Source organism: Musca vetustissima, unplaced genomic scaffold (genome assembly GCF_032173495.1).
Source record: "Musca vetustissima isolate MV318-11 ecotype Yass unplaced genomic scaffold, APGP_CSIRO_Mvet_v1 utg320, whole genome shotgun sequence".
In the NCBI taxonomy this organism is placed as follows: Eukaryota; Metazoa; Arthropoda; class Insecta; order Diptera; family Muscidae; genus Musca; species Musca vetustissima.
Genome location: NW_026875384.1, coordinates 512,674 through 525,186, shown reverse-complemented (window position 1 = coordinate 525,186; position 12,513 = coordinate 512,674). Strand labels below are relative to the sequence as shown.

The following is a 12,513-nucleotide window of genomic DNA, read 5'->3' as shown; positions in this document are numbered from 1 at the left end:
TTCTGAATCGGCGGCGTATTGTCATATTGAATGGGATTTAGTTTTCTATTTTTTTTCTTTTCCTTCCAGCACAAATTCTAACACAAAAACTTTTCTTTGAAAAATTAATAAAAAAAAACTATTTGGTTAAATTTGTTTAATCATCACTCCCGGTCCAAGTTCCACAGAAAACTAAATTCTCTAATAATAAAAATGCAACATTTTCAAATCCATTCTTTCTGTGTGTGTTCAACTGAATCACTGCGTTTCATGTTAATGCATTAACAGCCGATTTATATGCAACGTTTGTAGAAGATATAAAACAATTGTGGCTCATAACAAATAGGAAGCAAAGGCAAAAATTGCAATGTAATGCAAACAAAAAGAAAAATAGAATCTTCTTCACACGCATACAAAAATATTCCTAAGAGCAATACCACAAAAAATACTTAAATTTCATACAACCAGGATTTATGAGCATTAAAAGAGAATTATGACGTTGGAAAAAAGATTTAAGAGTTGATAACAAAATCAGCTCTCATCTTGATTAGTCACAGCTTAACAGTTATTTTATTACTGCTGCTTAGACATTCATACTCATGTCATTTAACATTTTGCTTTTTTTTTTCATTTTCATTGATAAATCTTGAAATTGAAATGAGTGAGAAAAAAAAAATTGCGAAAAATTCCAAGTTGATTTGTTGTCATTGGTTTGTGTCTTAAGTCTTTTGTTTGCCCTTTTCTCTCTCTTAGTCTCACGGTCTCTGTTATTACACGACTAGGAGTCAAGTGTTTTGCTCTGGTGTCTATGTTGCTGCCCGCACCAGATCAATGGTGTGCCTCTATTAATTCATTTGTAACGCCATTAAATATTCATTAGATGAAAACAACAAAAAAGAAATAATACATTTATTAGAGTGTAAGGGAGATTTTTTACTGTTTCCAAAGGGGTTTTTTATTATGAATATTTAAAAGCCTTTAAGGTTAAAAAACTAATTGTTATTTTTTTAATAAATTAATTGGCTCTCCCTCTCTCTTGTTTTCTGGCTCACTGAAATAATCTATTTTTCTCTCTCTCTCTCTATTGCTAACCATGTAATATTTCAAAATTTCTTATTGTCATCGTTAAAATACAAAATTTATATTTAAGATTTTTTTGTGACGTTAATAACAAATTTTATTTTGTATTTTAGTAATGGAACAAAAATTTGCAAATGTTTTTTAATCGTGGAATTTTATTGAACACTTTATTTCTTGTTTTATTACAGTTTATACCTTTGTTTCTAAACATTTTTATTACTTCTTTATTAGGTAGTCCAATTTAGGCTGAGAATAAACAAGGAACAATATATATCAGAAAAAATGTTTATATCCTCCCATTAATTCGAACACGAGAAGACAATGAAAATATTGATTGATGAAGATTCTTGTTTTGCTATTTAAAAACCACCCTATAAAAGAATCAAATAGATGGGGTTTTAATATTCGAAAAATACAACATTAATGTATATATTTAAAATATTTAAGATGGAACTTTTGGTTATACTTTACTTCCTAAAATGTTTCGTATAGAAGGTGGGTGATATGGATCTACGTTTTGGTAGCCCTCCATATAAAGGTACAAAATTATCTTTTTAGGCGCTTCAAAATCAAGTGGGGTTTATTTAGCATTGTGGGTTCTCGGTGGGTAAATAAGAACTTCGAAAAAATTGCCAATATTGACCGACGTTTTTTACATAGTTTCTATATAAAGGTCCCGACCTATTTTGTTGATCTTAACGGAAATATCCTATTTAAGTGTATATAAGTATGTAATTCTTTTTGTAGGAGATAGAAATTCTCTGGTAAACTTTTTACAATTTAGATCTATGTTTTTACATAGCCTCCATGTAAGAATTCCGGACATTTTTCGGCATTTTATTGGCCCTATATGCATTTTTCAACCAAAGTGGCTGTAATTTGGCAATCCAGGTTCTTCGCTCATATTACGGTACAATTTCATTTTCCGTATTTTTAATATTTTAGTCGCAATTTTTCAACAAATAGGTTTTTTGGGGGTATTTCTTTATCCCACAAAAAATATACCTCTGTTTTGAAAATGTCCTTGTATAAAGCTCCCACACCATTTTTTGAAGGTTCTAAGCGTATTTTGCAACGTGCAATTTGGTATTTCTTTTTTTTTAACTAATTATAAATAATTGTTGTCCTACGTAGATCCATATAAGGGTCTTTACCGATTTGAGACATTTTGCAAATAATATATATATTTTTTTTATTTTAATTTGTGGAATAAGGTTACTTATATTAATTAATTTATAGCAATTTGAGAAGAAATAGAGGTTATTTTGAAAATAATTTAATAAAACAAACAATGGAAAAATTAGAAATGCGTGCTTTCAATGTAAAAAGGATGAGGATGCGTCGTTGCCAGATCAAAACAAAATTTAACATATGTTCATAACATAGATGACAGTTTCCAAAACACTTAATTTTTTTCTGTTTACACCACGCTCTTTGTTCTAGGCTACGAACTTTCCGAACTGCCCTTGTATTGTTAAATGGTATTAATTTTATTTGTGGATTTGTGACACTGAATTGTTGAATTGATATTTTATTTTTCAAAATGAAAAAAATTGGTAATTTCGGAATGTATTTTTTCTACTTTTTAATTTAGTTTCCTTCTTTTTCTTAGTGCGTTGGCTAAAGTCCCACCTTACCCAATCAATGATTTGACATATAAATTCAAACAGAAATGGTAGCTGTTATTTTAATCTGGGTTCTGAGTCCATAATCCAACGATAAACAAATAATCCATTTTTCTTTCCAACCACCTAAACTCTGGTCTAGGGAATTTAAATCAGCTTCTAACAACGTTAAAGTATTAAACAAGTTAATAACTAATCATTTTATATTGCATTTCATTTCACAGCAATTAATATTGAAAAATATAGAAAATTCATAAAGCATTTCAGCTATATGTCTTATTTTAAAACAAAACCTATCTTCTATCCAGATTTAATTGTTATGATGTCTATTTTGAATGGAATATTTTGTTTTTTTTTTTTTTTTTTTTTTTTTTTAATTTTGATTTCAATTTAATCTGATAAATATATTTGAATGTTAACTTTATTCACTTTTCTATTTCTATTTGACGTTATGTTTAATTAAATACTCCTTTGTTAGATTTGCATTGTATAAATATTAAATAGGTAATAATAATTAAAAGTGCTAAGCTTAATAAATACGCATATTTTATGGCGCATTGTTGTTGTTATTAACTGGGATATACTAAATGCAAAATACAATAGTTTATTGCTTTTTTTCTTCTCTGACTCTCTGATTAGACGACTTCGGTTTAATGGCTAAGACACAGGTTTAATTTTAATCGCATTTGGTATGACGCCGCCTACTGTGCCAAGACTTGCGTTCCGAAAACGTGACTTAATCGTGTTTTTCTTCTTCTAAAACAAGTAATTAAAAAAAGAATTGCAATCGTCGTCCGTCGCCGTCTCTCTCTGCATACGCTTAAATCATGTCATATTTGTCATGTACACACACACATTTGTATTCAAACCAATCAACATTAGGTTGTATAGTTTATTTTTGCAATAAAACGAAACATCAAACAAAGTTGTATTGAGAAACTTTTATTGTCTTTTTTTCTTTGTTGTTGTTCAAAAATCAATAACTCATCAATCAGATGCGACTATTTTAATTAGTAAAATTTACAACAGATTAATTACCATGTAAAGTTGTATAGGTGTTTTTTTTATAGAACAACAAAATTGTATTTTATGATGCTTAATTCGAATACTTCCAGTTATTTTTACTACATTTAATCCCCGGCTATTGTTTTAATATGCAAATTTCCTGTGGCCTTAGAATAGGGTCCATGGGCGGCGGAGTAATGAATATTTTAATTTTATCACTACGCCTGTCAAAGAGTAATTAAAAAATTTGTCTATCATATAAGTGTATGTTTAAATTATATCGCCACAGGAATTCATTCGTATGAAGTCCAATTAGCATCAGACAAGTTCCTCAAACAATGTTGTTAGCAATTTTTAAAAATTTTATAGTTTCCTATTAAAGATAATGAATTTGTTTTATTTATAGAATGAAAAAATTAGATTTGATTAGATTTTAATTTTCTTACGGTGAGGTAGCTTGAGGAATTTACACATAAAAGTAAAGCCTTTGAGGGGCCATGTGATATGTTATGAATATTACAATTTACTTGTGGCCCTTGGATAAATGTGGTTTTTGAAAATAAATAAACCAATAAAAATTTTCCTTATCAAATTTGCACCGAAAGGAAATTTTCGTTAATGTCCGATCATACAGATATCATGGAAAATATACAATTAGTAAGTGATCGGGTTGGTCACTGCCGTCAGATTGTCTGAGCTGTAGTAGAATTGTTTTGATTGAAAAACACGCATCCGCAATTTTTTTACATTGAAAGCACTCATTTCTAATTTTTCCATTGTGAAAAATTGTGGATGCGTTTTTTTTGAACACCTGTTTCTATATGAAGGAGTTGCCAGATCGAAATTTAACATGTTTCCAAAACACGTAATTTTTTTCTGTTTATGTCGCGCTTTTTGTGCTAGGCTAAGAACTTTCCGAACTGCACTCGTTATGAGTCTTTCAATCAGACATTTGAATTTGTAAATAGTTAAATATAAAGAAATATAAATATATATTTAAAGTGTTGATCTTTCATAACACCCTAATATACATAATTATTTGCAAATAATGCTAATAATTATCTTATCACTTTGACACAATGTCATATCAAATAGAACGATTCGTCTCGAGTTTTGTATTTTAATGAAAATATTTCAAATATTTGAATTAAAAATTAATCTTAGACCAGGAAATGGATATTACATACAAATTATGCTAGCACCCTCGTATATGTTGGATATGGAAAAATGAAAGTGAAAAGAATCAAATGATTAAAAAGTCGCAATTAAATATGAGTAGCCTTTTAAGAGAATTTATAAAATAAAAAAGCATAATTTAAGTGTGAAAATCTATATAAATCTATAAAATTTTAACAACAATGGTTAAAATTGTCACCAAGAATTTTTAAATTCTCCATATCAACGCCTCCGAACCATAGTATGCTAAGTCGACTTAGCATGTTTTAAAGTTCTTTACGTTTTTAGAATACACCAATTCAAATTCTCTGAAATTTTGGTAATCATCGGTCAATCCAAACCAAAGTTATAAGCAAAAATGTACTTAGCATGGCACGTAAGATTTAAGAAACTCTCATACTTTGAGAGCTTCTGCAAAAACAACTTTTCAATAATTGCATACTAATTTGATGCCTCTCAAATCCACAACTTTTCAATAATTTAATCTGGCTACATTATCCATCCCTAAGCTATCCTCCAATTAGTTAACATATTTAAGTTTCTTAGACCCCCTACTATTTGCCAACTTTTATTTTTAGTACATTTTTTTCTGGTTGGACCAATAAATTGTTCCTTTCCAAATCCCATTAAGCCAACGACGACGATGATGATGATATTATCATAAAATTTTCAATTCCCAGCAAATGTGCAATTAATGTTTGAAGTAACAAAATTTTACAGCTTCTTGGCTTTGCAATTTTGGCTGCCCATAAACCTATTACAAAATCTCGCTGCGAACATGTTTTTTTTTTTTGTACTTTGAGTAATCAAAGACTTTTGTCTGAGTGTTCTGTAAAATTATGACTTTTCAGTTTTTTGTTTGATTGACTAGTGACAAAGAGGGAGATTTCACAAAAAAAACGAAACCAAAAACCTTTTTTTTTTTTGTTTTGGTGAACAGCTGAAAGGAGAATAATAGTTAACACCTAGACCCCCCAAAAAATTACACATTAGCCAGCCAGCAAGCCATTTTACAAATGTTGTGGTCAACTAAATTTGCAATTATGTCGCCGCAGCAGTTAGTTGTGGCTTAATTTTTGCAGTCTTGGCAAAAATTTACACAAACGTATGACCGACAGGCCGACCGATCGTTCCGACGTTTGTGGTTCCACAGAAAAATCGATTTGTTTCTCGAAGAAACAGATGTAGAAACACTTACTTAACTGTGTCGGTCGCTCGGTTGGTCAGTCTCGCAGTCAGTTGGATGCAAAAAGAATGTTCGGAGATAAAGTAGATGAAAACCGACTACCAAGAAACACACGAGAATGCTGAAAATTACAAACCAAAAAAAAATATAGTATATAAAAAATTAATGATTATTAAAGAAATCGTTCGTCGCTAAGATAGTTTTGAAACTTGAAACTATGAAATTCTAGAAAAGACGCGAATTCGTTTTGATTTTTCGCTTTGTGTTTCTTTTCACAGTTTCTTGTGTTCGTTTATTTGTTTGTTTTGGAACTGAGTTACTTTTGGGGGAAAACGTGTTTAAAATGGTACTGACCAACCAGTACCATTGGACGAATCATCGACGCAACAGATTACACTTGTCTCTAACTCGATGGGCCAATAATAGTTATAATAAAAAAAGAAAACAAGTTTTATTCAGTTTTGTATCAACAAACGCCAACGAATATTAGTTTTCGTTTTTAATTGAATAAAAGGTGGCTTGCATTCTTTGTGTTTTTTTTTCGGGGAGGAGGAGGGGTTTAGATTTTGGTTCTGTTTTTATTTGTACATAAACATGGTCATGATTATGACAGAGTTGGGAAATTGATTTCTAAGATATTGATTCTAGAACTTTATGCCCAAAAAAATACCACAATTATTAAAGGTGTTATTAATTATTCAGAACGTCCTATAGAAAATTAGTAAAATTTAGATTAGCAAATATAGTTGTGACATCTTTTCAAAAACAATTGACTATCACGATAAGGTCCTAACTATATAAATAAAATACATAAAACATTTTCGTTTTCTAAATCGTTTTTTTTTTCGTCAGTCTACTGAAATCACAATAGGGTTCTTAAAAATTGACATTTAAACATGAGCTACTCATATGGTATTAAAAATTTGATACATAGGTCCCCGATTTGTTGTATCATAGAAAATGTTCTATATTCCATTTACCTGTCTGTAATTTGGTATATCAGATGATACTGACATAATACCGATTTTAGGTATTCCCTTCGAGGTGAAGAGCATAAAAATGTTGGCCCAGCCGACCTTAACGCCGCTTTTACTTGTTTTAAATAACCACGACCATATTAACAACCTCGTTCGGAAACAATCCTAAGTGACATAAGACACGCCGAATAATGTCCATTTATAAAATCAAAAATTTGTACTTTTACCTGCACTTTGATTTTGTGAATACAGAAGTTCCATCTCCGCTTTGTAACCAAAAAAAACAAATCGTTAACTGTTTTGGTTGAAAATAAAAATAAACTTGAATGCTCCAACCATGAACTTGACTTTGCAAAATACAAAAATAATTAAAAATAAAAATAATAAAACTCTGAACTAAAACAAAATCAAAAAAGTGGTTAAAAACAAAAGTAACGGTTTATTAAACACGTAATTTTATTTAATGTGGGTTAAGTAAAATAAATTTACTCAGAATTGGACAACAAGTAAGGGTAGTCGTATTATCAAAAAAATATTTTTTTAATTATTTAATATTGTCATCTACATAAGAAGTTAGATTTCAGTTCTAATTAGTTAGAATTAGACTTTAAAGAATAATTTACATTCCGACGGCAGAACAAGGGTTGTGAGTGCCGGGAAAAATCAATTGGATGCAATTCTTCAACGTAAGAACGACAAAATTTGTCGGGTGCCTAGGTCTAATTCACTAATACACAAAATCAAAGACAGACATGCAACGTTGATTCTTTCTCTTAAACTTTTTTTAAGTTAAAAAACATTAATGGAAAATGTCCAGTAATGAATTAATTGTTTGCCCTTCTTTTTGTTATTTATGTTTAAAAAATATTAAATTAATTGAATTCTGCAGAAAAATTCTTGTTTTTATTTTCCCTTAAAAAATTTTTAAGAGAATTTGTTCTCATCATTTTCATTTCGTCTGTCATTTTTAAATATGAGGTCTCAATTCAGCTCTCACACATCTACTCGCGATTTAGTTTTGTCCAACACTGTGATTCTTCAATGCTTTATTTCTAAATCGGGCCATGCACTAACTCTTATTGGAATTAAAAACAACAAAAACACGCCCACATTACTTTTACCATCACTGATAGTTTGGTGCTTTTTTCGAACTACTAAACTTTTGCGTGAAATGTTGCTATGCTAAATATTACAACACGTGGTGTCTCGATGTTATTTATTATAAATAGTTTTATATATTTTTTCCTTTCTCTAACAAAATTTATTTTTCTTTAAAGATTATCTGTGGACTTGTATTATTCAATCCCTTTTTGTTTTGAAAGACTCTTAAATTTCAGCTCTATCAAACTGTAACTAAAACTAATTCATTAGATAGTTTTGTTTTATATATACCACTCTTTGTATTTTTCCCACAAAGAAAATTCCGGTTTCATCCGAAATTCGGTTTAGATTTTTTAGAACCGCATGTTACCATTTAATTTCATTAGAGAGGCACATGGTCGTCACAGCATTTCATGCTAATTTTTTTGATGTTATGTAAATTTTTATAAAGTTATAAACATGTGTTTTCGTATTTTCAAAACAATCAATTTGTTAAAATTATTAGTGTTTTTATTCTTTAATATTCAAAACCCTTTTTCGTTTTGTTAAGATGCCGAAAAAAGCCACACGACTCTTTGTTTCTTTTACATAAAAGGTCAATAGACATTTAAATTACAATATTATGCGTTGAATATTTTGTATATCTGTGTGTTCTTAAACATTTTTAAAAATATTTTTGGTTTTTTTATTCGTTTGACTTTTTGTAAATAAAATATTTTTTTCGATTTTTTATTAATATTTATTGTTTCCAATATTTCGATCAACTTAAAAAAACAACAATTTTTTGTTTGTTTTAGGCAGATTTTTAAAATTGGGTTTCTGTGATAAATTATGTTCAATAATAAAATATATTAAGAAGCGTTTAGAATTGGTCTTGCTTTTTTATTGTTTTACTATATATACTAACTAAAAAAAGCAATTTCGGGGTCATTATTTCTTCTTAAACAACTAAAAAGAAACGCTTTTGGAAATCAAATCATATAAAAGTTCGTATCGCAGATAATATATATCGAAATGTGGGACAACATTATATTAGAGCTATTTTCGACTCTAAATTTTGAAATTTACGATTTTACCATGATTTCAACAAACATGCGAACATGTAGAAATATATTTAAATTTATACTCCGATGAACAATCTATGGGGTCTAAGGTAAATATATCGAGATTATTACAACTACATGTCCTTGGTCACACAATAACGGTTAAAATGTTCTTTCAGTTTTTTTTTTTTATATCTTAAACATCACTTCACATTTCTTTTTTTGTGTATCTTCCAAATTTCCAAATAAGTCTTGGAAAAAGACAAAACTTGGTTAATATATTTTCTACAAACATATAATAATAAACAAAACAAAAACTATTTTAGCACAACAATTTCAATTCACACTTAGTCAGAAGCTGGTGGTTTTGTTTTGATATCCAAAAATGTCACGTTTTAATTGTTTAGTAAAATTCACAACGAAAGTTTTGTGCAACGAGGTCGTATTTTAAAATTTAACTATTATCTGTTTTGTTTTTTGCCTTCACTCTCAGCTATGCGGAATTGTTCTACTAAACTAATTCTCACTGTCTTAATTAGAATATTCCCATTTATTTAGAATATTTCCATTATTATTTATTTATTTTATTTTGCAATAATTATTATTACTCTTGTATTCTTTCACTTACATTTTGGTGATCGGGCACTCTGTTTACTGCTTCGCTCATTGAAAAATGAATTTAAAATGCCGGAAGCATTTACCGAACGTTTTGCTCTAAGACTTTTACGTTTATCGCCTGTGCTACAAACGACATTATCTATGCGATGTTGATTATTGGACACTGCATCGACATCTTCAGCATTGACCGAACTATAGCGCCGAGCCAAATATTTAGCGAATTCTTTCATTTTAACATAAAAATAGAACACTACTTTTACACGCGACCGTACAAAAGTGACTTGTTAAGATTTTCTTTTAAAAATCAATTTTTATATTTTTTGTAATTATTTTTATTATTTTCTTTATTTATTTCGGGTTCTTTGCTAAAAAACGTGTCTACGTTTTTAATTCTTCAGATTTTATTTTATTTATTTTTTATTTACTATTTGTTCCTTTAATATTGATTTATTTGTTTTAATATATATTTTGTAATATTTGCTTTGATAGACGACAATATTGATATTTTTTTGCATTAAGCTAGACTTTATAACGCTTGATTATTTGTTTTTTTTTTTATTTATTTATTTTTTTCTTATAATAACAATTTAATTCTTTTTTATTTAATATTTGTTTTTGTATTTAAATTCAACCGTTATTTCGTCTGTTCGCTAGCGTTGCTCGCTAATGAATGAACCCCTAGAAGTAACCCCAACAGACCAAGTAAGATTTTTGTATTCATCTTTATCTTAAACTTGAAGTCAGACTTCACAGAACGCCAGCGCCAGCGGCAGCAGCAGCAAAACATTTCTCACACACACACAATCGCCGCACTCACTGATTCGCAACGTATCGGCGACAACTCAATCGAGATCAAAATGTGTTTTCGCTTGCTGCTGCATACAAGCCACACACTCATATGAACACACACACACCATTACAAAGAAAGTCAGATAATTTTTCAAAATCATATGTGATATAGCTTGAAAGCCAAGCTAACATCTTTCCTTTTTCCACTGCACATACACACACCCACACACACATCTACATATGATGGAAAATCTAGACAAAATCTTTGCAATAAAAATACCGGATATCCATATGAGTCATTCCTTATGCCAATGGAATATTTAAAACTGGATTATTTGTTTAAGTCAATAAACCTTAGGCTACAGTTTGTTTTGGTTATGGAATATTTACTAAATATTTATAATTTTGCAATTAATTAATTCCGAATAACAATAACAAAAAAATGTGTTCAAAAACTGACGTCGATTTATAAATCAAATAAATTGAATTTTTTTTTTTTAAATATAAATCAAATCAAAATTCGTTATTTGTTGTCAATTTGATTTCGTAAAAGGGTTTTCCATAAAATGAGCTATAAATAAACGTATTTAATTATAATCTTTAAAATTGAATTATTTATTATCCAAAACAAGACATGAATGAATTTGTGATGGAGGTTCTAGGCGACATTTTTGATGGTTTTAGAAAATGCATATGCGATATTCAAGCCTGTTAAATGATATTATTATTTGAGTAATTTAGTAGCGTTATGTTTTAGTAGGCCTATACTGTACAATATCCTCCAGTAAAAATCGAAATTTTAAATGAGTATTTCCAAGGTGTATGCATGAATTACAACAACTTATTATTACAAAAACAACATTTCGATGCCTGAAGATTTTGGGGTGTGGAGAATTCCTTGGAGAATACCATAAGATTTTGGGGTGTAGAGAATTCCTTAAATGACCGAATGTTCTTTTTTTCTCTCCCGAGTTCTTGAGCGTATTTTAAGTACTTAATTTTTTTATTTTTTTTTTTAACTCGAAATACCAAGCAACGGCTCTGATTGGGTTTAACATGGCAAAGCCCAGTCTTATCTTGGTCCTCTTTCATCTTAATTGTGTACACTGACCACTCCGCCATATCACCTGTGGTAGCTATCTTCATCATCCGTTGAAAAAGTCAACTGATATGTGCCTCGAGTTCACCCATAAGAACTATAAAAATGGATTGAAAAAAGCAACGAAAAAGAAAACCAAACACCTCTAATGTATAAAGGACCACGATCTGCGAATGTGCATTTGGAATGTGCGCACATTGTACAGAACAGGCGGAGCTTTCGATTTGGCGGATGTACTCAAGAAGTAAAAAGCCGATATTATTGCCTTACAGGAAACGCGATGGAATGAGACAGGCGTAAATAAATCAAATGATCAGCATCAAAGCTGCTATAAAACGAGACATGAATTTGCCTGCTGATATATGGTTAACAGAAGAATAAAAGACATCATCTATAGATGCACTGCAGTAGATTAGAGAATTTCTATAATCCGTCTAAAAGCGATTTATTTGCGTCCATGCTCTGACGGAAGACACAGATGAGCAGACCAAAGACATATTTTACGAGCGACTAGAAACAGCATTTTAATGTCATGGCCATGACAATAAAATTCTGTTAGGAAATTTTAATGCAAAAATTGGAAGGAAAATGTTTTTGATCAGGATCAGGAGCATGCACCAGCTAATTAATATAATTTCAATAGAGGAATTCATGTCTAATGATTGGAGCCTCAGCATCCTGTGCCCCGCGCACAAAAAAGAAGACCAGACGGTATGTGCCAACCCACAAAAAATACATCGACACATTCCACCTTTTCGTCGACATTCCTGCAAAATTAATATGGCTAGCCAGGATAACTTTAACTGACACAATGTCAGAAGTTAAAGTCGGAAAG

The 12,513-nt window shown here is 30.0% G+C and overlaps 1 protein-coding gene across 1 annotated transcript in view; it reads right to left on the bottom strand.

Annotated features, from left to right (window-relative positions):
* Nucleotides 1-10,020, bottom strand: part of LOC133337857 (uncharacterized) — a 37,688-nt gene extending 27,668 nt beyond the window's left edge. Inside the window, exon 1 of the mRNA XM_061546067.1 lies at nt 9,801-10,020. Coding sequence (XP_061402051.1) covers nt 9,801-10,020 — 220 coding nt within the window. The remainder of the gene's footprint in view (nt 1-9,800) is intronic.
* Between the last annotated feature and the right edge of the window lie 2,493 nt (nt 10,021-12,513).